This window comes from Polypterus senegalus, chromosome 3 (genome assembly GCF_016835505.1).
Source record: "Polypterus senegalus isolate Bchr_013 chromosome 3, ASM1683550v1, whole genome shotgun sequence".
Lineage (NCBI taxonomy): Eukaryota > Metazoa > Chordata > Cladistia > Polypteriformes > Polypteridae > Polypterus > Polypterus senegalus.
In genome coordinates, this window is record NC_053156.1 from 181,046,906 (window position 1) to 181,074,668 (window position 27,763).

Below are 27,763 nucleotides of genomic sequence, written 5' to 3' on the forward strand. Positions count from 1 at the left end.
ATCAGGCAGACTTTGTTTCACAGTCCTTCAGCACTAACACTACTTCAAAAAGTAAATAAAAACAAAAAGGACAAAAAAAAAAAGAAAAAATGGTGTATTTACAACAAAAACAGTGCACTCAAACAAAAACTACACACAGATGCATTCCAAAAATGAAGATAGTCTTTCTTCTTTATCCCTGGCTCAGGAAGTTTCTCCAAAGGTGAAAAATAAAGTAAAAAAAAATACACAAGAAAAAATAATCAAGTGTGTGTGTATATACAAAAAGAAAAATACAATTGCACAAATCATGAAAGAATAACTATCCCTAATAAAATAAGTATATATACCTCCACCAAAATGATCACTCAGAGATACAGTATATACAGTCAAACTCGGTTATAGTGAGTTTGATTGGACCAACAGTATTTGCTCGTTATAAGTGGAATTCGCTATAACCAGAAAATGCAAATTTGACAAAAACTAACTCAGTAATGCATCCAACGCTTGCTTTTCCACGTCAGTCCCTTCAAAAAATACCATCAATCTATTGCAGGCATTTTCGGCATCAAACCATGTCGGTAAACTGCGTTCTGGTAAATCAAATATGCCAGCGGTGTCTTCCTCCTTGTCATCTTCATCGTCATCTTCTTTTTGAAGCAATGCGTTTATGATTTCGTTTTCAGTAGGAATTCTGCTAGTAAAAAATGTGTCATCCATGTGTTGATAGTCTTAATAATTTACATTATTAATTTCAATACTGTTTTGGCAAACCCATGTAGATAACAGCAATTTATCCAATTCTTCAAAAAATATCAGGTGTTGATTTCCTGAAGCAATTCTGAACAGTCCTCACATTATTCCAGGCATCAGATAAGAAATTTATTGCATATTGAAATTTATTCCGTCAGTGGCTCACAAAAGTCTAGGATGTAGTCAAGTGTTGTTCATAATAACCGAGATTTTGCTCGTTATAACAGGGCAATTTTACATGCTAATCTGTAGGGATTCCAGACCATGAGACCGCCCAGTCCCTCTGGGCATGCTAATAGCTGGTATATCTTTCAAAAATAATTTTTTTCACTATAACAGAAAAATGATTATGACCGAGCTCGTTAAAACCGAGTTTGACTGTATATGTACAAAAAAATATATTTATAAAGCCATCCAAGTAACACAACTGCTTCTTCAATAGCTCAGCAGTGTTTAACCCTACCTTGCCTTTAGGTCCACTGACGACCCCTGTTGGCCGTCAACTCCTTAAATATGACTGGCAAGATTATCCACCCAATCTGCTAACCCTGTCTACCCCATGCACCTATCTAGGTAGACACGGCCCTAGCAACTTTCTATTTAAAATCAAACTCCTGCTGGTCATGCATGCATAAGCCACCCTGGACAGTCCACATGAATGCTGAGCTCAAGAACACCAGTTCTCGACTCACCAGTAAATAAATGGAATTTATTTAGCATGCAGGATCCCATTCTCTAATTCAAATTCGGTTATAAAGGCAAATGCCGGCTTTTTCTTTTACACTGCACCTTAAACTACTTACAATAGGCAGGCTGCAAGGACACCAGTGTGTGAGACTGAATGCCTATGGAGGAGCTCATACTGGCCATATACCGGCTTTACATGTGCTCAGACCTGCCATGCCTCACAGCCCTTGAGATGCCCCGTGTTTCCCCGCAACGTACTTTTACTCTTATAAATAGTGATATTAGGTTTAATCCTTTTTAAATATTATTAACATTTTAAATTTTGCATTACCAAAGTGAGACATAATGCTCTGGGCACTCTTCGAAAACTGATCACTTGGTTACATTTCCTACCAAAGCAATGTCCATTCTGGCCCCTAATCATCCCCTGTCAGTAACTGGCTAAATATCTCTCTCAACCCTTCACCACCTAAACGTTAATGTGTGGTGAGCATACTGGAACAAGAACAGTTGCTGTTACATCATCCAGGTGGATGCATCATACTGGTGCTATTTAAAGTTTCTCCCCACACGTCAGAGTAGGTTAGAAAGTGGTATATGAATATTATTTTTAAATAGTCTTTTGACATGGCTAAGCCAGCGTTGTAAAAGGACAAACAGTCATTCTTTTTTAAATGTATTCAATTTGATATTGTAAAATTATAATTGAAAAACATCCTTATAGGGGTGCCAGGTCTGGCAATATTGGAACGAATCTCAGAAGTGACTATTCTGGGGATAACCAAATAATGTAGGAAAATTGGAGACAGCCAGTAATAATCACTAGTCTTCCAAGTAGATATATTGTGGCAGGGAGGCATTATGTCCTTTTTACTTGACCATTGTTCCCTGGTTGATTAGCAGGGGCATCTGTCCCTTAGACCCACTAGAATTAATAAAGTACCTTTCTTTTGCACTTCTGAGCTCTTTAGGAAATTTTTGGTTTTAGCGTCTGCCGTGCAGGTATTAAAAATAAAAAAAAAACATTTGATAGGATCTGCTTAAGGAATTAAAAGTAATTACTTAATTTCCACATTCTAAAATGTATTCCATCCATCCATCCATCCATTATCCAACCCGCTATATCCTAACTACAGGGTCACAGGGGTCTGGTGGAGCCAATCCCAGCCAACACAGGGTGCAAGGTAGGAAACAAACCCCGGGCAGGGCGCCAGCCCACTGCAGTAAAATGTATTCCTGTTTTTAAAATAGTATATCCTGGACATGACGTTATACTGTATCTGGCCCTGCAAGCAGTCCCCCAGCTTGCAGGGAAATCAAGGGGGCTGGTGTCAGGATTGGCACTCCTTCCACTATAAAAAACAGTTCTGAGATGACAGATAGGACTCCTCTCTGCGGGAGTAGCTCTGCAGCAGCTGCCCATAGGAAGGCTGTATGCATTATAAAGAGTCTGAGGGAAAGCCCTATGTTGGTGAAGAGAGATTCACTGATCTTGACTTTGACAACAAAGTTGTGATCATTACAAAATCAATGGAGGCTCTGATCAGGGCTCTCGAGAGACTGAGCGAGAAGTCTGAGTGTCTGAGCTTGCAAGTGTCCTGGATAAAAAACAAGATCCAGGCCTTTAATGACCTCTTGGGCACAGCCATAAGCAGTGTATCTGTCTGTGCAAACCATGTCGAGAGGTTTACTTACCTCAGCAGCGAAATTCATGTCTCTGATGACTCTTCCAATGAAGTCAGTAGACAGATTGGGAGTGCGTGGGGGTCATGAGGTCGCTGGAAAGGGGTGTGTGACACTACTGATATCTTTGCAAAAGGACAAAGGTCCACTTCTTTAGAGTCCTGGGGCCTCATGTATAATGCAGTGCATAGAACTCACACTATAATATGGCGTAAGCACAAAAGCAGGAATGTGCGTACGCACAGAAAAATCCAGATGCAGGAATCTGTTTGTACGTAAACTTCCACGTTCTTCTGCTACATAAATCCAGATCAGTGTGAAAAGTAATGCACATGCACACGCCTGCTGTCCTACCCCAACTCCTCTCAGGATTACGCCTCTTTGAATATGTAATTCAATATTAATAGCCCTTAAGCTCAGCGTTCTGTGAAAAGAAAATGGCAAAACCACAAGGAAAAATAGAACAATTTCAGTGAATACCAAGTGGAGGCAAGGAACAACGTACTATTTGTTGGTTTAAACAGTGGTATAAACAAGAAAAGGAAGCTGATCGAGTGACATAGCGTGTCGGAGAAACTCGAAAGCTCAAGTTCACAAAGTCACACAGTGCCTGAAATAAAAAAGAAGTCGCAAATCAAAGTCGCCGTGAAAAGGCCAGTCATAGCCCACCGACTGGGTGCTTATTAAAGCTTATTAGGGTACAGATAAAAAAAAAAAAAGGCACACAGTGGGGATTAAGCACGAAATGTCAACTTTAATCTTGAAATTTCCACTTTAATCATATAGTCTACTTTAATGACAAAATAAAACATCATAAACTTAATCTTAAAATCGTTTAATTTACTAGTTCCTCAAATCCCATCGTAACTAAAGTAGCACGTTAAATGCTTTGTTTTGTATTTGATCTTCTATGTGCTCTATGTGTGTGAATCAATATGTACTTCTTAAACAGGCTTTCTCAACCTTCAACAGGACACAGAATCCATTACATTCATGATATTACAGCTCTCTGAATAACTAAAATACTGAGATGTATACGTGATATTTTCATGATGATAGGAGTTAAAGCATGTTATTAAACATGGGAACATGGCGGCGCAGTTACAGTATTGTGCACGACCTTCAATAAAATAATTTATTGCAGCAGTACTGTCTCTTTCAAACGTACTAACCTCCAATTCCTGTCCTTCCTTTTCATTCTCCAAATACCCAATTACCACACAATCAGCTCTGTAATAGACGTTAAACCATCTGTAAGCTTATGATGCCAATTCTTCAAAACTTTTAAGGAACATTGAAATATCTTCGTAGTACATGTTTAATTATTCTATCCTTCACGCCAGTCCCAGTGAAGCATACAGTGCGAGGCAGGAACAATCCGTGAACAGAGCATCAGATCCTTGCTAGTGTAGCAACACTGTGTCCTTTAATTATTAACAATATAGATTATTTAAATAAAGTTAAAGTTTTATTTGTATAATATAATAAACATATTTTGCTGCATTTCATCTTAAAAATGATATTGTCATCATATGTAAATACACGCTTTATAAAGTGTCTCAGGTTGTGCAATATTATAACTGTATCGCAGTTTACAGTGAGGTAATTGTACTTACACAGTGCATCCGGAAAGTATGCACAGTGCATCACTTTTTCCACATTTTGTTATGTTACGGCCTTATTCCAAAATTGATTAAATACATTTTTTCCTCAGAATTCTATACACAACACCCCATAACGACAACGTGAAAAAAATTTACTTGAGGTTTTTGCAAATTTATTAAAAATAAAAAAACTGAGAAATCACATGTACATAAGTATTCACAACCTTTGCTCAATACTTTGTCAATGCACCTTTGGCAGCAATTACAGCCTCAAGTCTTTTTGAATATGATGCCACAAGCTTGGCACACCTATCCTTGGCCTGTTTCGCCCATTCCTCTTTGCAGCACCTCTCAAACTCCATCAGGTTGCATGGGAAGCATCGGTGCACAGCCATTTTAAGATCGCTCCAGAGATGTTCAATCGGATTCAAGTCTGGGCTCTGGCTGGGCCACTCAAGGACATTCACAGAGTTGTCCTGAAGCCACTCCTTTGATATCTTGGCTGTGTGCTTAGGGTCGTTGTCCTCCTGAAAGATGAACTGTTGCTGTCACTGTAATGCTTTAAAGTCAGGCATTTCAAATCATTTACATACCACCCTACAGTTAAATAAATACATCTCAGTAGGATTATTGTTATGATTTTAAAGGCTTTTCCTCTAAAGTGAAGCCTCCAGTCTCGCCTGAAGCATACATACCAGAAACAACCCTAATCCTAAATTCAAAAATCAGGTTTACACCCTGCATTGGCACAACAGATAGACTGGTAAATTGAGAACTTTGCCTTATGGTCCTGTAGGACTCCTTCTTCAGCTCCCACACCGCCAGTGTCCACCAACAGGTTAGGGGACTGCCGCCACGACAGGCACCGATCACCTCATGGCCACAGCTCCGGTCAGCCGCCTCAACAATAGAGGCACGGAACACGGCCCATTCGGACTCAATGTCCCCCACCTCCCTCGGGACGTGGTCAAAATTCTGCCGGAGGTGGGAGTTGAAGCTGCTTCTAACAGGGGACTCTGCCAGACGTTCCCAGCAGACCCTCACAATACGTTTGGGCCTACCAGGCCTGACTGGCATCCTCCCCCATCATTGAAGCCAACTCACCACCAGGTGGTGATCAGTTGACAGCTCCACCCCTCTCTTCACCCGAGTGTCCAAGACATGTGGCCGTAAGTCCGACGATACGACCACAAAGTTGATCATCGAACTAAGGCCTAGGGTGTCCTGGTGCCAAGTGCACATACAGTATGAACACCCATTTGCTTGAACATGGTGTTCGTTATGGACAATCCGTGACGAGCACAGAAGTCCAATAACAAAACACTGCTCGGTTTCAGATCAGGGGGGCCATTCCACCCAATCACGTCCTTCCAGGTCACACTGAACACATGAGCATTGAAGTCTCCCAGCAGAACAAGGGAGATTCCAATAGGTATACCCTCTAGCACCCCTTCCAGGGACTCCAAAAAGGGTGGGTACTCCAGACTGCTGTTTGGCACATACGCACAAACAACAGTTAGGACCCGTCCCCCCACCCGAAGGCGGAGGGAGGCTACTCTCTTGTCCACCGGGGTAAACCCCAATGAACAGTCTCCAAGTCGGGGGGCAATAGGTATGCCCAGACCTGCTCGGCGCCTCTCACCGGGGGCAACTCCAGAGTGATAGAGAGTCCAGCCCCTCTCAAGGAGATTGGTTCCAGAGTCCAAGCTGTGCGTCGAGGTGAGCCTGACTATATCTAGCCAGAACCTCTCGACCTCGTGCAATAGCTCAGGCTCCTTCCCCTTCAGAGAGGTGACATTCCACGTCCCAAGAGCCAGCTTCTGTAGCCGAGGATTGAATCACCAAGGTTCCCGCCTTCGGCCACCACCCAACTCACACTGTACTCAACCTCCTTGGTCCCTGCCATAGGTGGTGAGCCCATGGGAAGGGGGACTCACGTTACATCTTCGGGCTGTGCCCGGCCGAGCCCCATGGGTGCAGGCCTGGCCACCAGGCGCTCGCCATCAAGCCCCACCTCCAGGCCTGGCTCCAGAGGGGGGTCCCGGTGACCCACGTCCGGGCGAAGGAAAACGCCGTCCAAAATTTGTATTCTTCATAGGAGGTTTAATGAACCGCTCTTTGTCTCATCCCTCAGCTAGGACGAGTTTGCCTTGAGTGACCCTACAAGGGGCATAAAGTCCCAGACAACAGAGCTCTTCGGATCATTGGGACACACAAACCCCTCCACAACGATAAGGTGGTGGCTCGAGGAGGAGATCAGCTACTCTATTAATTAAAATAAATTTTTTTATCTGTGTTCAAAGACAAATAGTTCTCATACATACACTCTTTTAAGTCACTAATACATCTAATTAAGGACAACATCGGAGAAACATTATTTGGTCTAAAAAATGGTATAACTGGGTATCACCTGAGCATGAGTGAAAATTAACATTATGTTTGCTAATGACAGTTCCCAGTGGAAGCATGTAAAGTGAAAACAGCAAAGGTTCCAGTACTGAGCTCTGCAGGATGCCATATTTAACTTCTGGATGGAGTACAGTCAGCACATCACTCTACATACTGAAATTGAAATCATAAATAAGAACTAAATCAGGCAAGGACAGTGCAGGTGAGTCCAATGTAACTTTTTCAGCCTGTGTAGTAAAATAGAATTGTCAATGGTGTGAAGTCGACTTAAATTTAACAATATAATTACAGTGAAATTTCCTTAATCAGAGGATATCAGAATAATGTTTAAAATATGTGTTAGTGTTATTTCTGTACTATGACTGGTGCAGAAGCCAGGAATTTTGCAAATAAATTGTGATGTGTAAGGTGAGACTGAAGTTGATTGGCAACTACTTTTTCAAGTATTTTAGAGCGAAAGGCTAAATTTGAAATGGGTGCATAATTATTAAGCATATGTGTGTCCATGTCTAACTTTTTAAGTAATGATTTGATAACTTGCACCTTATGTACATCAGGAACTGCTCCATTCAGTAATAACATATTAATAATGATATGAATGTGTGCTACTAGAACATCCATTGGGCTTTTCAGAACTTTTCTTGCCACTGCGACTAAGGAAGAAGTAGTAGGTTTCATTTTACAAGTTAAGTAAAGTATATCGTCAGGAGGAGGCTGCAAGGTGGGCCAAGGCAGTCTCCCTTGGCAAACAGGGGCAGTGGACACGGTGGGACAGTGTTGAAAGAAGGAAGCTTAGTTGGAACGATGTGTGGGTCATGGAGGCGAGGAGGCTGAGCTTTACCATCAGAGCCACTTATGACATCCTGCCAACACCAACCAATCTCCATCAGTGGATTGGTGAAGATCCAGGGTGTGCCCTTTGCTCCAGGCCAGCCTCCCTCCAGCATATCCTCACTGGGTGCAAGACCAGTCTCACGATACACTTGGGGACGATACACTTGGCACCACAACCAGGTCCTAAAGAGCCTTGCATCCACAATGGAGGAAAAATTATCTCTCATCAATGCCCTTTCACCACCAATATCTAACCACCCATGGACGACTGCCTTTGTCTAAGATGGTGCAACAGTTACCAGGAGCAACTCCACACCATTGGAGAGAGGCCAGCTGTGCTTAGCATGCGACTGGAAACTGCTTGTAGATATTGGCCAACAGTTGGTGTTTCACCCAGAGATTGCCACTACTACCTTGAGACCTGATATGGTGCTCTGGTCCCCTTCCTTAAAGAAGGGTTACATTATCGAGTTCACCATACCCTGGGCGGATTCCGTCGATGAGGCATACGAGCGGAAATATCAACGCTATGCAGAGTTAGCTGTTAGGAAGTTTGCCCAGTGGAAGTTGGATGCAGAGGGTTTGTGGCAACATCTACCATCAAACTGCTGAAAGACCTGGGAATTAGGGGCCAGAGCCAGCAAGCAGCCATCAAAGCTACATCAAAGGCAGTGGAAAGAAGTAGTTAGTGGCTTTGGATGAAGAGGAATGCCCCCTACTGGGCCCCCAAGTAACGAGCTTAGGCTGCAATACTTAGGTTCATGAGATGTCAGTCATTTGTCACCAAAACGACTCTCATGACTAATTGGGAGTGGGACGCAAGCTTAGGGCTGATCACCCTATAGCTGGCCGCCTCTGGTGAGGGTGTACAGTGTGAAAGGCCAAAACATCCCATGAGCCAGAGGAACACTACTGATGATGTGTCCCAATATTCTATAAAATTCTCTAAGTCTACCATTCACCATTTATCGACAAGCGTAACTGAACCTATTGTACGTGCTTGCACAAGGATAATAACATCTTACACTGTGTTTCATAATCAGGCTAAAACTTCCTTTTCAATTATAAGATAAAAATTTCTAAAGTGGTGTTTGCAAGGCAAGACAGGGTTTGCCAAGCTTGTATAGTATTAGGTTACAAATGTGATGCTGAGATTTGCAATATCACATTTTCAATTTTCTCATTAAAGAAGTTCATAAAATATATACTGCTAATGTCTGTTGGTATTTTGTACTGTAATTCTGAATTCCCATTTGTTTGTTTAGCCACTGTTCCAAAGAGTTCACAAGGATTATTATTGTTATCTTTTAATGCAGAATAGAATCCAGAAAAATCAGCTTTTTTACATTTTTAACACCCTCTATCCATGCAATTCAAAAGACCTGCAGGTTTGTTTCTCTCCATCTACCCTCTAGTTTTTGACAGTCTAATTTAAGAAATTGAGTGCTCTAATTAACTCCGGGTGAGATTCAGTGTGCTTTACTCACTTTTGTTTCAGGGAGAGCAATAGTATTTAGAGTTTCTCTAAAGGTCACATTATAATTTGATGTTAGTTGGTCTAAATTATTATTTATGATTACACTTGACTTACTCAAAATATTTGCAATTTTTGAAGCAGACTTACAATCTAGATGTCACACTCTTTGTTTTTAATTAGTGAATGGATTGATAGGGGCATAACCAAATCAAACATAAGTAGTGATCAGAAATAATTTAATGGATACGTACAATATTTAATTTCAGCTATGTAAGTTATAATTAGATTGAATATATGGTTGTGATTATGAGTTGGACCTTTGACAATCTGACAGAATCCTACTGAATTTAACAAATCAGTAAAACATTTGCTAAAAGTGTCAGTTCCAATATATATTGAATTAAATTAGATGGGCATCCCTTGGGCTCCCCAAAGTGTTATTACAGCTGCTCCCAATATAGCTGCACATACATCTATGAGTTTTGTCACAGATGTACCATCTTCCAAAGGCCTCAATGCTATTCTTGTAGTAGTGAACAGATTTTCTAAATATGCTCACTTTATCCTTATGAAAAGCCCTTTGTGGATATATTCCTAGAAAGAATATTCATTTTACATAAAATGTCAACATGCATAATTTTAGATTGTGGACCCTTATTTATTTCCCGTTTCTGGAAGGCATTACGTCAGAAATTGGTATTCTCTGAGAACCTAAATTCAGAATATCATCTGGAGGCTAAAAGACAGACTGCGAGGGTTAAACATCCATCCATCCATCCATTAGCCAACCCACTATATCCTACCTACAGGGTCATGGGGGTCTGCCTGAGCCAATCCCAGTTAACACAGGGCACAAGGCAGGAAACAAACATTGGGCAGGGCGCCAGCCCACCGCAGAGGGTTAAACATTGTCAGGGATGTCAGGGGCAACGACCCGGCTGGAGGAGTCCCTTCGGCCCGCAGAGTCATCTTTATTACAGGTGCTACGTGCTCTCGCCGTCGGGTTGGAGAAGCTGAAGGGGAAGGCGGTCGCGTCATCGGAGACGCCGTGTGATACGGAGGAACGGCGCGAAGCTGGAGCCTTTGGCCGGGAGAGTACGGCGGGGAAGGTGAGTCTTGCCCTCCCCGTACAGCATGAGGGGGAATTCGCCGAAAATGGCCGTAACTGTAATAAGAGTGACCGGCAACAAATAGGCAATTCCCCAACAGCGGACGCGGCGGTGCAGACTGCCTGCGGAGCAAGGAGAGCGAGATCGCACGGGTTGGCAGGACAGGGGCTGATGAGTGCCCTGGGTCCTAGCGCCTTGCGCTCCAAGCCTGCGGCAGTCTCCTGTCGCTCTGCAGCGACGCAGATGGGGCTGGATTTGAGCTTTCACCATGCTCAGACCCAGACCGTCAGAGCGTCCAAGAGGAGAAGGAGGAACCGAGGGGTGAATGCCGGTTCCTCCGATAGGATGGGACGTGTCGCTGGGTCCGCGCGTCCAGTGAAGGGCCGTCCTCTGCGGAGGCAGAGGGAAACCCCTGGGCGGGTGGAGGAGCCACCTGTGAGAGCGGTCCCGCCAAGGACGACCGGACGGGCATGGAACCTGCGGCGGAGGAGCCGAACAGGCAAGTCGCGGGCTGTCGGTAGTGGGGAGAGCACTGCCGGTACAGAGCCCGGTGGGACACTAGGTGCGAGTGTCCAGGCAGTGCTTCTGGCCCTCCCTTTTGTCTTTTTGCAGGACCGAAGCCCCGACGATCACGAGGACCGGCGCCGTTGGGAACCTGCCCTTCTGGAATGGGCTGCTCCACCGGAGAGCGGATGGTGACGAGAGTGACGCAGACCAGAGGGGCGCGTCGGCCGCGGAGGGGGGGCCGAAATGGAGTGTCCCAGGGTGCCGTGATGGACCCTGGGTACGTAGTAGGACCCACTCCAGGGACGTGCTGTCCTCTCGGGATGTGCCGCTCGGACCAACATTTCTTCGCTGGCAGTGGGGCACTGTGGCATCCGGTTGGGGGTGGAGCCCAGCCAGGATGCCCAGGAGGACCTGAGGAGGGCTTGTACCTCCTCCAGACTGCCCTGGTTGTATTGAGGGCCACGGGTAGAGGGCTTGGAAGCCCAACCCTGTAGGGCCCCGGTACCTGAACAACCCTGGAGCCCAGCACTTCCGCCATACCAGGAAGTGCTGGGGGGAAGAAGAAAGGGGACACCCAGAGGGCTTCCGGGTGCGCAGCCGGCACTTCCGCCACACTGGGGCGTGTCTGCGGAGGAATGCCGGGAAGCATCTGGAGCCCATCCGGGTTCCTATATAAGGGGTCGCCTCCCTTCATTCAGTAGCGGAAGTCGGGTGGAAGAAGGACGGAGCTGGAGAGAGGACTGGAGGCGGCCAGGAGAAAGGCATTTTGACTGTGAGGCCTGGACTTTTGGGGGATCGGTGCTGGAGGCACTGGGAAGTGCACTGAACTAACTTGTACATAGTGTGGTATGAATAAACGTGTGTTGGGTGAAAAAAATTTGTCCGTCTGTCTGTGTCCGGGCCATCTGCCACAACATGATCTTGAAAAATAGCTTCAATATGCAATCAATTCAAATCAAGACAATTTTGAAAATGTTCTACCCTTGGCAGAGTGCTCCAGGAATGTCTGGATGCATTCTGATTTGAAAATGTCATCATTTGAATACCTATGTAGTTTTCACACTAGACTGCTAGATCCACCTTCATCTACATCCTCAGTGCCTAACGTTACCAGTTATTTGAAGAAACTCCATACAGCATAGAAGGATATAAAAAAGGCTAATTTATTAGCTAGACTTTATTCTAACATGAAACCTATGATTGCTCCCATCCTTAAGCAGTTAAAGTGTAGTTACTCACATGTGTCATTCATTTACGGATTCCATCCTCTAGCCCCTAGATTCTTGATCCCAATGTGATCCCAATGTTATTAGGAAACTGAGATTCTGGATTTCCCACAGCTGGCTTCTCCTTGCACATAGACATGGAAAGTCATAAACCGAGACAGTTGGGCAAATGAGGACTCACAACAACAAGTTCATGCAAAACACTGCAAAGTGCATTTATTCAATCAGGACAGCGTCCAAACAATAAATAAAGTGTAGTGTCTTCTTAAAAAAACAAATGATCAATTTAAAACAAGTGCGTCTTCTTAGTGGGAATAAAAACCAGTTCATAAATACTTAACGCATAATCCAAGGGATAAAAATTGGAATTAAAACCAAAATAAAATCAGGGCTTGTCTTTCTCTTCTGAGCTTTGGTGTCTCTCTAAAACATCTTAAACCCAGCTTACCCAACATGTATCTGAGAAACCAGAAAGCATGGTCAACCATTTTATGGCTCTTGTCCCAACCACCATCCATTAATGTCCATTGGGATCAACACTGAGCCTAGCTCCGTCTTCCTTTCACCATTTTCAGCATCTTCAGGATCCCTAGAAGCCCTCTGGTTTCTCCTGCTCTCCAGATGCTCAGCAGGAGTGACCCTGCCTTGGGGGTTCCAATCACTTTGCTCACAGTGGGGCCAACATTCAAATGTCAAGCCTCCTGCCCATCTCACCATGTCGCTTGCCCGATTTTCTTAACAATTTCTCTCTATCTTTTGTCGACTAAAACACTCCCTTTGTTTTTGTTTTTTTTTTTCCTTTTACATTTGATTGCTTCCTTTTACGTTTCAATGTAAGGAATCTAATTCTGTTGTCAGTTCATTGAAACATGGTTTAATTTTTGTGGTGTTAATTATTTTGCACTGTCTTTACTGCCAGTTTGTTTTTCAAGGGCATTGCTGTTTATTTATCAAATCTTTAGTGTAGTTAGAGGCCATTTCTTGAGGGTTGTGACCTCCTAATTAAAAGCTACAGGTTAAAAGGTTGTCCTTTTGAACTTTGAATTTGTGGGGGGAAAAACCCTTTTGGTCAAATGAATTTGTTCTCAAAAGTAACTTCTCAATAGTCTTTTTTGGTGATGAACCTTTGGTTGTTTGGTTGACTTGGATTTTTGCCTCTTGCTTCAAATCTGATGCATGACATTTTGATTTCTCAATTTTTGCCATCTGAATACGTCTTTTTTGCTGCTTCTACTTAAAAACTTGCTAGTCCTCACTAGCATAACACTCACCAAGAAGAAACTGTGTTTTAACTGCTATGACATGGAGCACAAGCCTAGCAAAATGGGTGTAAGGTCTATAATAAACAAAAACCATTACAGTAATGCCATCATCTAACTAGCATGCCCAAAAAGGCTCACTTTAAATTCAGCTAATCCCACTACAATTACCTGAATGCCTCCAGTCCAACAGGCCTCAACCAAGAAGAGCTAGGAACCAAGTAAAGTCACAAAATATATAGTAGCAAAAAGTCCCACGAGAGAGGATGATGGGCACACAAAGAATATTTATAATTTGAGGATTTATTACAGTAAGATTTATTACCAAAAAACAGGAAATTAAAAGAAAATGCTTAAAAATAGACACAAAGATTGCTTATAGCAATAGCAAAATTTTAAAATCAACTCTCTATTTCACAGGTAACAAGTGCAAATGACCTAGAACACGAGTGATATGCTGTCTTTTATTTGTTCCAGTTAAAAGTCTATCAGCTACATTTTTAATAATTTAAAGTCTAGAAACTGTGGAATGGGACAGCCCCATATACAGTGCATTACAGTAGTCAAGCCAGGAGGTAATAAAAGCATGCATAACTATTTCCAGGTCCTTATGAGATAAAATCAGCTTTAACTTATAGCTATAGTTCTAATATGATTAAAGCTGCTCTTTACAATACTTGTGACTTGTTTAATAAAATTCAATGAAGCATCCAAAAACAGGTTTTTAACTTCATTATGCAAATTTATGGACAGTGGACCAAGTGCGCTACTAAGGCTATTGAGTTTGGGGGTTGGGTTCGGTCAAATAAAATTCCTTTAGTGTTGTTTTCATTTAGTTAAAGGAAGTTCCTTGCTGCCCAGCATTTAATATCATATCTAAGCAATAGAACAGGTTTTTCAAAGAGCAGGCACATCAGCTGTAACTGGAAGTTAAAACTGCATAACAATGATATGAAAAATTATATTTTTTGAAGACAGAGCAAAGGGGTGGCATGTACAGTGAAACTAAAAGAGGCTCTAACATCGAACCTTTAGGGATGCCACATTTAATGGGAGTGGAATCAGGAACAGTTATCTATTCTGACTGAGAAGCTTCTTTCTCTCAGGTAGGTAAAAAAACATTTTAACACTGAGCCTTGCAAACCAACTTCTGTCTCCAAGTGTTTTAAAAGAATGACATGTGCGATTGTGTAAAAAGCAGTGCTAAGATCAAGCAGAACTAAAACTGCATAAAAACCAAAATCGCAAGTGAGAAGAATGTCATTCTGTACCTTCAGCAGGATAGATTATATGTTTACAATACTTTAAAGCCATAGTGGAATTTGTCAAAGATGTTAAACTTGTTCAAGTAAGAGGAGATCTGGGAGAATACAATTTTTTCCAATATCTTCAAAATAAATGGTAGCTTGAAGATTGGCCTGTAATCATTGGGGTCTAGGCTAGGTTTCTTGAATAGAGGTTGAACGACTGAACGATTGCACATCATTGCATATGCTTTTATTTTTTCTCACCTTGATTATTGCAATTCGCTGTATTCTGAGATTAACAAATCTCTGATACACAGGTTACAGCTGGTCCAAAATGCTGCCCCTCGCCTTCTGGTTGGGGCAAGGAAGTATGACTCTATTTCTCCTATTTTAGCTTCTTTACACTGGCTGCCTGTCAGTTTTCGAATTGATTTTAAAATCTTGCTGCTAGTTTTTAAATCTTTACATGGGCTTGCTCCTGCTTATTTATCTGAACTGTGTGTTTTACACCAGCCATCCAGAGTGCTTAGATCTTCTGGTCAGCTGTCTCTTGTTGTCCCTCATACCAAATGTAAAACCAAAGGGGACAGGGCCTTTGCAGCTGCTGCCCCTCGCCTGTGGAACTCTTTACCTCATCACATAAAGGAGTCGTCTACAACTGAACTATTCAAAACAAGATTAAAAACTCACTTCTTTTCACTTGCATTCAGTGACCTTCAGTAATACTGATGGTTTCCTCTTTGTGATCATATAAAATTATTTCTATTTATTTATCTATCTTATTTTATGTTTATATATTTTATTACTATTTATGTTTTATTGTTTATTGTTTTTGTTTTTTTCTTTTATTCTATTATTGTAAAGCACTTTGGCCGCAGCATTACTATGTTGTTTTAAATGTGCTATATACTGTAAATAAATTGACATTGACATTTAAAAGTTTGGAAGTTACGACACCACTAGTTAATGAACTATTAATTATAGCTAAAATAAAGGGGAGATTGTAATAAAAAAAAACCTCCTTAAAAAGACATATATAATGTCTAAGGGGTAGCAAGTGGCATTCATTTAGCTGAAATTGCTGCAAGTAATTGATTGGATGATGTGTCTCTAAGGAATCCATGTCTGGGGTGAAGTGTTCAATCTCATTTTGTTAACTTTGTCAATGAAGAAATTTAAAAACGTCTTACAGGTTTCAGCAGTAGAAACAAAAGTAATAGCAGCAATAACAGCAGGAGGATTTGAAATGGAATTAATTGCGCTGAATAATAATTTACATCTGTGAGCATTTTTATTGATTAATTCAGTGTAATATTGTACATTAGCTGTTTAACAGAACGTTGGTAAAGCTTTAAACAATCTCTTAAAATTTCATTTGAGACCTGAAGTTTGTCTCTTTTCCACTTATGCCCTGCCCTTTTTGCAATCTCATCAAAGAGCATGGGTGAAGTCATTCAGCCAGTGGGTGCCAACATTCTTTTCCTTGGGTCTTTTTAGTTTTAAAGGAGCTATACAATCCAAAGTGTGAGTAAGATGAATTGAAAAGAGAGACTAATTTCTCAGTATCATGCATGACAGAAGGGTATCTGAGACATGAGGTAAGTGAGTAAGCATAAATGTATTAGTAAAATGAGTGGCTGTGATGGAATTTATTGAACGGATGGGGGCATCGGCATGGGGCTGGGAAAAGGTGGAAAGGGGCCAAAATAACGTTGACTCAAACACAACCATAAAATGATCAGAGACATCAGAATCAATAACTTTGAGTTTAAAGACAAAGAAACCAGACGATAGCACAAGATCTAGTGTATGACCCTTCTGATGTGTTAGCTTTGATACTGACTGGATAAGATTAAAAGAATCCACAATGCATAAAAACTTGTTCACCATAGGCTTTGGTGGACAGCAGATATGGATGTTAAAATCCCCTACAATTAAGAGTCTATCAGAGCAAGAAGCTATGAAAGACAGAAAATGAGAAAACTCTTGAATGAAACTATTGTTATTTTTAGGTGGTCTATACACCAATGCACAAAGGACATATGCAGTGACATTAATCATCATGAGTTGCTCCTCAAAAGACAAACATCGATCAGCAAAAAACCTACATTTAAAACAGTTTTTATAAATGGTGGCTAAGCCGCCTCCATGACCAGTAATCTTAGGGGAATTTAAGAAGCTGCAACAGGGATGAATGAGATCATCAAGTGAGGTAAGACCAGCAGCATTAAGCTAGGTCTAAGTTACAAATAAAAAATCCATCTGATGAGATGTAAAATGGTCAACTCTTATATATACAGTATTTCTCTTCTGGTTCGTCCTGCTTCCTTTTCAAAACCGGTCCCCTCCACCCGCAGCCCACACAGCATTTCATGATTCCTATTCCTCCTCTTCCAAACCCTTCCCCACGCTGCTTGCAGCCTCCCATACACCCCCACACCGCTTTTCTAGAATCCTATTGCCCCCTTGGACTACTGTGTTCCCTGCTCCTCTCTCATCATAGACATAGAATTACTAGATGCTGCATGACCAGCAGCATCATACGTCAATGTCGCGGCCATATTGCGAGTGGCACTGTTGTGGAGTGAAGTAATGAATAATGATGCCTCACGCATGTGGTGCTTGGGATTATACAAACCGCTGTACGCTCTAAACCAGATCCCGGGGTATTACATTTCATAGGTAAGGCTGAACAATTGTTTTGGTTATATTTGGCCATTAGAAAATCCCGTTTTATAATCATAGCACTCAAGGTCACCTTACAATAAGATTAAACAACATTAGTAAAATTAAAACAAGAGAATTATAAATCAAAAAGCAATAATTAGCAAACAAACAAAGATAACTGGCAGTAACAGTGCAAAATTCACAATCGGTATGCCAGTTTGAATAGATAAGTTTTGAGAGCAGTTTTAAAATGTGTTATTGAATTGAGCTAATGTATATCAGAGAGAAGAGAATTCCCGAGTTGAGGAGCATTATGATAAGACGCTCAAGCTCCCATAGCACTGAGTCTGATGTGTGGTACAGAAAGTAGAGCTGCAGATGAGGATCTGAGTGAGCGAGAGGAGTGAAATTCTGTAGGAGATCAGTGAGGTTGTGGAGAGCTTTAAATGTTCAGAGCAGTATTTTGTATTGTATTCTGTAGTTAACAGGGAGCCAGTGAAGTTGAGAGAGAGAGTAGGTGTAATATGTTCAGTGGATTTAGAACAGTCGGTTATTATCCTGGCAGCAGAATTTTGTAAGCAATGGATACATTTTTGTGGGATGCCAGATAGAATAGCATTACAGTAGTCTATACGTGAGGTGACTCGGGCATTAATCGATACTTTAGTACTGTGTTGCATAAGAAGAGGACGAAGTCCAGAAATGTTTTGGAAGATGGAAGAAGGCAGTCCGAGAAATGTTACTTATATGGGAGGAATTATTTAATAATAATAATAATTATTATTATTTAATAATTGCCATTATTAGTGTATAAATGGATATAAATAATTGCATGTAAACAATTTGACAAAATCTATTGTATGTAAACGATACTGTTTTAAACGTTATTGTTTTTTCATCAGAAAACCCTGTTTCCACACCTACCTGTTTTAATTTAAATGGCACTTTTGCCACTCACAGTAGGGCAAACGCACTGATGTAGCATGTCGACTAGTCAACAAAGTGAATGTGGCGTCTATCTATATATGTAAATGCCTCTCATGACCCCATTGGTGTCACATCACCGCCCTATATCTAGTTTGACTGTGTGACCTTTCACTTCGGTCATGTGTGACCCTGGGAGTCTTTTCCGTAGCCTGCTACAGGAAGGTACTCTCTCGACCATTGGCATTGGTTTCACTCCTTGCTATTGGTTTCGCTCCTTGCTATTTTCGTTATACTGTGACGGTTGTTTCCTAAGCCTTTGCTATAAAATGAACGACAGTATCTTCTCTGTCGACGGGTTTTTGTACAACGTCATCTCTATTGCAGGATCCGGCAACTGCCTGTTCCTATCAGTGGGTTATTTCTTGATATAAACGGTTGACGAAGGCAATGCACTCTCATTACGACATAGGGCAGTAGATTTTGTTGCATTACATTTGGACAGATTTGGAGATGTTCTTCCTGTTATTCTTTCCAACGCAAGTCGTGTTATCACAACAAGTCATAAGTACTATCAATACATGGCAACATCTGGAGTTTATGGTGGTGAAGCTGAAATTCAAGCTCTTTCTGAGATTCTCCATGCTACCATTGTCATTTACTTCAAACATGACCACACCATCCCACCTTGCATTATGTTTGAAAAGATTTGCGTTCATCTACAGCAACCAGTCTTCAGCCCTGGTCAGTTGGTACGTGGCTTTTTCTAGGGTTAGATCTTTCGACTCATTATCTGTCGTCTCCAGCAAAACACCTATTCACAACTGCGTCTTTCAAGAAGTATTATTTTCTTCTTGATTTCTGAATTCCATTCTCACCATTTTCCGTTCCTATTCTTACACTGCCGTATGCTACAGCGGGTGTCGGCTAGTGCAAAATAAAAATCTTGTTTGATAGGGACTGAGCATTTATTAGAATAAATCTGACTGGTGGGAACTCTGGGGTATTTTCTGTGCAAACTGTTCTGACAACATTATAGCAGAAAATGAGAGAGATCTGTAGAATTTGCTGGACCACACAAAACAAAAGATTATTTGAGAAGTCTTTTACTGATGAAAACAGGGGTGGAATAATGCAGTGGGATGGACCTGTTAATTGTAGGTAGTCACTCATATGAACAATTTCTAGTGACGTACAGAATATTATTGAACAGTATCACTGATACATGTGCGAGCCTAATCTACTAGGATGAATCTCATCATTTTTAAAAAAAACGTGCTGCATTCCCAAAGCATTAAAATTGTTGACAAAACAGAAATTCATCATTTTAATTTGTGTCAGGAGCCATTCATTCAAACTAAAAAGGCTACTTAAACAACCATACCCACGGCGCAGAGTAATATTAGGATGTGAAATAAAAATGTTTTTATCAGTCACTTTCAAAAACTCAAAAAGTGAGGTAAAAATCATCTTTTATGATTTCTGATTGTTTCCAATCAGTTTCATTTGATCCTATATGAACAACAACCTTCATGACAAAAAGATTTTTGTTTAGAAGGCCTGGGATTTCAGACATTATGTCAAATATTTTGGCCCAGAGAAAACTGGCAGTTAAAATCCACTTTGATTTAATTTCCCTAGTTATGGAGTGGCTGATTAACAGCATTGTTGGAAGTCTATAAGAAGACTGGGGGGACTGCTGCAGCATTACAACCTGGCCTGTAGCTCGAGAGGTGTGGAGGTACCTGCTTGCTGTCTCCAGTGGCCTGTAGATTCTGATTGTATGGCTGGCTTCATTCTTCATGACTGAGTCTGAGCCAGCACCGAAAGAGGAAGATGAGAAAAGCTGATGAGCAGAGGATATTCTTGTTCACTCAGGGCACTGAGTGTAATTTCTGATGGTGGTGAAGCATTACAACGCTTACACTGTCAACCTCTGACCGCAGAGTAGTCTGTGGCTGGCTGATACCTTGGGCTTAGCTCCTAGTTTGGCCCAGGGTTCCATCGATTTGACTGTGACTGCCTCAAAGTATGGGGCAGCCTCAAAGTGAGGAGCGGTGGTGTTTGGGCAAAACAAGACAACAGTGGAGTCAAGCTCACTATCAGTATCTGCAGTGGTGGCACCTGTTGCAGCTATGGAGTCAAGAAATTGTTCATCATCCCTATTCTGATGGAGAAAAGATATTCAGAATCGAAATCAATTTTATTTGCCAGTGCTTAATGTACAGGAATTTGACTTGGTCGATTTGGAGGTACTTATAACAGGACACAACATCACATACAAATAACATAAATAGTACCTCTCTATTATAAAAAAAAATCTTGGGGAGGGAGACAGGGAGACGAGATGTGATCTTCTCGGAAGACAATTTGAAGTCCTGCACTAGATACTTTAACTTGCTCCCAGCTCTTAAAACAACGACAAGTGGCAAGCAAAACACGCAGCTCACCAGCAGTAGAAAGTCAGCAGATGATGTGGCCACTTCTCCTTGCATACGTTCACCCGCCCTAACCACCCCCACCCAACAACGGGAGCGGCAGAGACACGAAGTGGCAAAAGAACAGCTGCTGTACATGCTTTGAAATGATCGGGCAGTGCAACAGCAGCAACAGCAGCAGGAGCTGAAAGAGAGCAGATGATCTGACGGCATCTCCTTAGCATGCGTTCAACCGCCCACAACGCGAGCAGCGTTATACATCCTACAAGAAAGAGATTTAACCACACCGGAAATAAAGGACAAGTATTGCTTTTACATCATGCGAGACAAGGTAGTGAGACATCATTGCTTTTGGCAGACACACTTCATGTGTTCCCAGCTCTTAAAACAGCAACAAGTGACAAGTAAAACGCACAGCTTGCCAGCAGCATCAAGCCAGCAGATGATCCGACCGTTTCTTCATAGCATGCGTTCAGCCATCCTAAACCCCAACCCCTTCATAACGCGAGCGGCAGAGACATGAAGTGGAAAAAGGACAGCTGCTGTTCAGGCTTTGAAATGATCGGGCAGCGAGACAAGCAGAACAGGCAGCTCACCAGCAACAAAAAGAAAGCAGATGATCCGACAGCATCTCCTTAGCGTGCGTTTAGCCAAAACCCCTTCAAAACGTGAGCAGCGTTATACGTCCTGTGAGAAAGAAATCTATGCCCTGGACTGGAAAAAAAGGACAAGCATTGTTTTTACAAAAGTTTTAAAGTAAAAGTGAAAATAACAATTCATATATAACAATTCCCAAGAAAATAACAGTCTCTTTAAATTGTACATCTGGTAAAACCAAGTTTGCCTTTCGCTTCTATTATTCCCTAATATTTATAACAACTGAGTAGCTTTGAAAGTCTCATTTCATTAAAATTACAATGGCCAGAAATGCTCAAGTACAGACGGAATTAATTAAATATGTGGGTACGTTTTCAAACTTTTTTTTTTTTGCATGTTAAACAGGGTATAGCTAAACCTTTACTCCAGCTCTCTAAAAACGGGAGTATTCTTCATTCTCTTGGCTGTTATTAGTGGAAGTAAATTTGTTTCTAAAAGACACATAAAGTAAGTGTAATGTCATTTTAAAATGGTCATTAAAAATTTAATAATTTTAAATGTGATTTTAAGAAGATTTTGGAACTTCAACCATTATAACTCTTATGATGCAGTCACATCCTATATAGAGTACACCAATGAAATGTATCCCTAACCTTGTTTCTTTTTTCAGCGTATAGGAATAACATTCACACGTTCTTTTTGCAGATATGTTTACACAGCTAATTGCTAACTTTACATGTATCAGGCATTAAAAGCATGACACTCCACATCACACAAATATTATTAATTCAAAACATAATTAATACATTTAATACTGGAAATCAAAATATTTCCAGATTAAATAATAATTAAATTTTATAAACATATAGTATTTGACTATTGATGCTTTAAGAAAAATTAACATTTACAAAATCCTGCTGCAGAAAAGAGAGCTATCACAGACCATATATAAAAAAAACAAAATAGTTATTTTATGGGAATAAATTAATGTGACTATATTCTAGTTATTATGAAATTATGTCACGATATTAACATATACTTTATTTAACAACCTAGACAAACATGAATGGAGGAACTACAAGGAAATATCAAATAATATAAATCCACCTAGTTAAATTAACAAAAACATAAATCTTGTCTTATTTATTTGTTGGATATTGTCCACTTGTTCTATATGTGCCATTATTAATTATTATATATATTATTTTATTAATTATTAATTGTTATATATATTGTTATGTATTGGTATGTATTGAAAGGTATTTCAGCAAAAAACTATTATCTTAAATGTTGTTGGTAAAATGTATTAGCTCGATTTTAACTTCAGAAATATGTTAAATTAAAAATTTTAAAATCAGATTCATTTTTACATTATTTTTATTTATGTCAACCATATCAATAATACCTCATTGCAATCGAATTAGCAATTACACTAAAATAACTGCTGCCCAACTATCATACAAATGCATTGAGGTTTAGGTGGCTATACTGTATATTAATATGCTGAAATCCAATACTTGCTGTAAATTCACCTTTGAGATTAACAACTTCTTTTTAAGTTTTTAATAGTCCAGCATTTGTTTAGAATAATGGGCAAGTTTGAAGGGCACAGCTTACAAATCTCAGATAAAAATAATGAAAACAGTGGACACTAGAGAAAAAATGTAAAATACAAATATAATGCCATGCACTTGTCGCATATTTAACCATTTGAGACTTGCTGCCTTTGGTATACTTATGTTTTGAACTGGGCCTAATTTGATAATGCTGGCCTTAATATATAAGGAAAATGTTATTTTTAGGCTCTTTAAAATTATATATACAGTATATATATATATATATATATATATATATATATATATATATATATATATATCATATATATATATATATATATATATATATATATATATAATTCTAGATGAGTCTTTTATAAATGTATATATTAAAAAAAAATACCTCTTTAAAAACAGTAATTTAAATGTAATTTTAGCATCAGGTTCGGGAAAGCACATATGTTAGCTTACCACTTTTTTTCCGGGAAACATTTTTGATCACTCTTTTCAAATTTTGCTGCCGAATCACCATTCATGTGTGCTCATTACCTTTCACGAAAGACAATTACTTATAGCAACTGACGGATGAGATTAACATACATATAATGAAAAGTTATATTCCTGAATGGGTAGTAGGTTTGTTTAGGCTTTGACTGTTTAAGGACTGATTGTGTTCCTTAATGTTTCTTGTTGGTGTCGTTTGTATTATTAGTACTTATTTACTTATTATTAGTCTGGTTATGAACTTGTGTCATTGTTGTAAATTTATTGGACTGGTTTTGTATTACGGGAAACGTAGGGGTGTTGTTTGGAATAACTATTATAGTTAATGATGAGTTTTATTTTTTTTTGGAAAAGACAAAAAGATATGTTGAAAGGTGTTAATTAATAATAATCTCTGAATAGCGTCCAGTTCGGCGAGGCTAAGACTTTTTGTTTTGGTCGCTTGTTTACTGTGGACATCGCCTCCATGTTTGGTCGGCCCAGCGGCAACACCGAAAGCTAACGACGCTCCCTGTTAAGCCATTTCCTGAACTCTGTTTCAATGGTCGCGGTGGCTGGGAAGAGTTTATTTTAAAAACACCAAGTAAAACATAAGAACCAGCATGTGGGCACAGTTATTCACCTAAACTGCCTTTATTCATTGTTTTACGTTTATTTTAATGTTAAGGATTATGTTTTTTTCGCCTTAATTACCTTTCCAGATGAAAAAAAGACAATAGAGAAAGGTGCAGATAACACAGACCATCTGATACTTTATCATCAAAAGATACAGGAAAAATAAACTGTCTCAAAATGCAAAGGAAACCAATACGTCCATCTGAACAAAACACAAGCCTATTCTAGATTCCTATACGAAAGTAAAATATAACAATTCCTGGTTTAATACAATACGTGTCGAAACAACAAAGTAACGTTTTCTTTAATTAATCAAGACCTCATGGACAAGAAAACGCTTCCGTCCAATCTATTGATTTTAATGAAAGTCAAAAATACAAGGAAACATCAGAAACGGGTTTGGTGATAGTTCTTTTAAGAATTTCAAAACAGCGTTCCTTATAATGCATTAAAAAACAGTTCATGATAAAATTGTAATAGAACCGCTAAATCAATAATAGTCCGTTAAAAAGAGACACAGAAGCTGTTTAATGAGTTAAGTGACTTTAATTATCAAACCTACTTAACAGAAACAACAATGGTCGTGGGGGTCTGAAGTTCGGCATCGGGTAGAACCAGGAAGAACCAGAGCACGAACCAGTAAAGCCACCCTCTCCAGAAACGCAGCAAAAATTAAAAATGATTTTTTTTTTTTTTTACGATTGCAGTTGAATTAGTATTGACATAGTAAAGTGCTTCTGATCAGACCGATCGAGACTCAGATCTGCTAAATGAACTGCTGGTTTGTTCATCATTCCATCATAAACTCAAATAGTTTGAGTATTAGGATGTAGACAATTACAGTAACAGGTGCAAAATCCCACTTGCTAGACGTTGTAATTAAAGTTACTTTTACTGTTATAATTTTTAAATCCAAGATATGTAATGTGTTTAGAGGCTAATATAAAAGTTTTTACTGGCTTCTCCGATTCAATCAATCAAAGAGTCACACTTTACTTTTACTTACGTGCCAAACTGCAAAAAAGATGAGAGATGCGCAGAGAACCAATGATAGCATGTAGCAAAAAGCCGCAAAAGTAAAAGCCATAGTTCGCCGGTGTCAAAATGACAGCGATCCCGGTAAAATCTACTTCTTCTTGAGGAGAAAGGAATGGCAATTTACAATAATCCACCCGTTACATCCAGTGAGACCGGCATTCTCTTGATACTAGCTTTGAGGGTTTGAAAAGATGCGTCTGACACACCTTATGCTATACCTCATGAAGAAAAGGTAAAATTTTTGGCTCTTCAAACCCACACTGCAACAGCAATCGTGTATGTAAAAAGAGGTAATCTTGTTTTTAAAAGTCATTTACAGAAAAGCTCTGGATAATTTTAAACCGTCTCATTCCGATTGCGAAGCTATTTCAGAAATTTATAAAATAAATCATGCTGAGAAAAAGATGTGCAGATGACAGGCTGGATATTGTGTTGTCTTTAAAGCTTCTGAACTGAATGAACGATGCAGTCCATAGTTTCAATTATGCGAGTATGAACGCAGTTAGGAGCCTTGCTGCATCCAATATTATCTAAAGCCAGCCCCTCCAATTTTTAACCTTTAAATTACCACGACCACGCAATGGAAATCTGGGATGATATTTTATAAGCAAAATATTATTTTGCAGACATTTCTCTTCATATTAAACAGAGTTTATTTGATGTGTTTTATAGGTTGCAGTAACATTGGAATAAATTCAGTGAATATGAATTACGCACATTTCAGCACCATCCTGAAAGTTTGAGGTACTCCTACTTAATTAAAATTATGTTATATTTCTTGGTAATTGTTCAATTTGGTATATACTGTATAAAACATAGGGACTCAAATAACAGCATTAAAAAAAAAACTGTGTAATTTATTATTGCCTTTTACATTATTTTAGCCTACATGAGTATTAATTAGGTTGATAGTTTATTGAGTTAATCTATGCTCATGACAATAATTGACCAATAAACCTATAACATAAAAATCTCTTTCAATTTGGAATTGTTTAAAAAATGGCAGGGGAAGGAGTGGGTCAGTGGAATATGACTAATTTGCATTATAGTCACTTTGTATTATACTGGAACTGGCATGGCCTTCCACAGACTCCTTTTGGGCATTTCATTATTTCTTGCGGTATTGATGATTTCATATCAAATTCTGCCATATATTCTTTGAGTAGGATAATAGGTATAGTAATTTGAGGTTTGTCTAATTGACATATCAACATACAAAGGGCAAATTAATTAAAGTGATCATTTAGAAAGGGTGTGTTCCATCAGCCTATTTGCAAAAAATGTAATATTTTAGGATGACACAGTATTGAAACGTCAAAAAGTATGGTAATCAAACATGTTGAGCAACAACAACTTTTATTTATATAGCATGATTTCATACAAATAATGTAGCTCCAAGTGCTTTACAAGATGAAGACAGAAAACATTTAAAAAAATGATAACAAAATTAGGCAATATCAATTAACAATGAATAAAATAAGGTCCAAAGGCCAGGGAGGACAGAGGGTTTTGAGTAATGGATAAAGCGAACTTAGACACAAAAATACCAAAGTAAGACTGGAGCATCCAAGTCCAGCACAGATTTTGCAAGGTCTGAGCTTCTTTAGGTGATATCTATATAATTAATATGATTCTGTCCTTTTTTTAATGCCATCAGCTGCTCTCATTATCATAAAAGATGTTCAGTCATGAGTAGTCACTGTATCTATCTGCCTTTTTAAAGGACTATGAAGTTTGCATCTCATTCGAGGAGCAAACATTTAGTGACCACCACAGAACCGTGAGTACACACGCTGAAGGAAGAACAGTTATGGAGTTAGACAGCATAGTCTCACAGCAGCCTGCCTTTATGACCCTGCAGTTTCACCTTCTATTACCCAGGACAGTCTTGATGAAGAAGTGAAGCAATGAGATACTTCAATTCACTTGAGGGCAGAGCATTATGAAGACAGATGTATCTAACAGGATAAGGAAGGTAACCCTATTACTCACATTATAAGCTAATTATTCACAACCCGCAGACATAAAATCATCAGCTTCATCAGCCTAGCTTATTCATGAAAGAGCAAATCAAACACCTGTGAGCTGCTCAAGAGGCGATGTATTAGCTAATAATAAGATGACCAGCATTACCCATACCTAAGAGTCTACAGACAAAGAGGAACAATTTACTTCATCTAAAACTATTAACAAAGCACCAGTGAATGCTGCCTGTTCCCTCCCACCCTGCACCACTGCAATACCTGTAGCTCAAATGGCAAAATCCAATACTACACAAGAGATATTAAGATCAACCCTATTCCAGATGTACAAGCTGCATTGTTCAGTCAAGAACCTGCCTTTAATCTAGAGCCCATTCCAATCCAATATATCTATCAGGAGCCTGCCAACAGTTGCAGCTCATACATCCTGCCTCTTTCATAGTCTTTTTTTCTTTCATATCTCTTTAGATGACCTACCCAGAGTATACACCTTACAGTTGGATGCCCTAAGGAATTACCAATGCCATGGCCCAAAGACCAGCTTCTGTCAATTTTGCACTAGATCCCATCTCTCAGACCTGTCTGTCATCACTTTCCCATATCGGGCAGCAGATCATGTACTCAAACAGGGGGCCTCCTACAGTGGACCACAGCCATCAATTACCCTT

General features: G+C 39.9%; 1 protein-coding gene across 1 annotated transcript in view; it reads right to left on the reverse strand.

The window, feature by feature from the left end:
- Positions 1-25,555, reverse strand: part of LOC120526841 (protein cornichon homolog 3) — a 201,575-nt gene extending 176,020 nt beyond the window's left edge. The window contains exon 1 of the mRNA XM_039749970.1: positions 25,082-25,555. Within this exon, the coding sequence (XP_039605904.1) occupies positions 25,082-25,162 (81 nt within the window). The 5' untranslated portion in view covers positions 25,163-25,555. The remainder of the gene's footprint in view (positions 1-25,081) is intronic.
- Between the last annotated feature and the right edge of the window lie 2,208 nt (positions 25,556-27,763).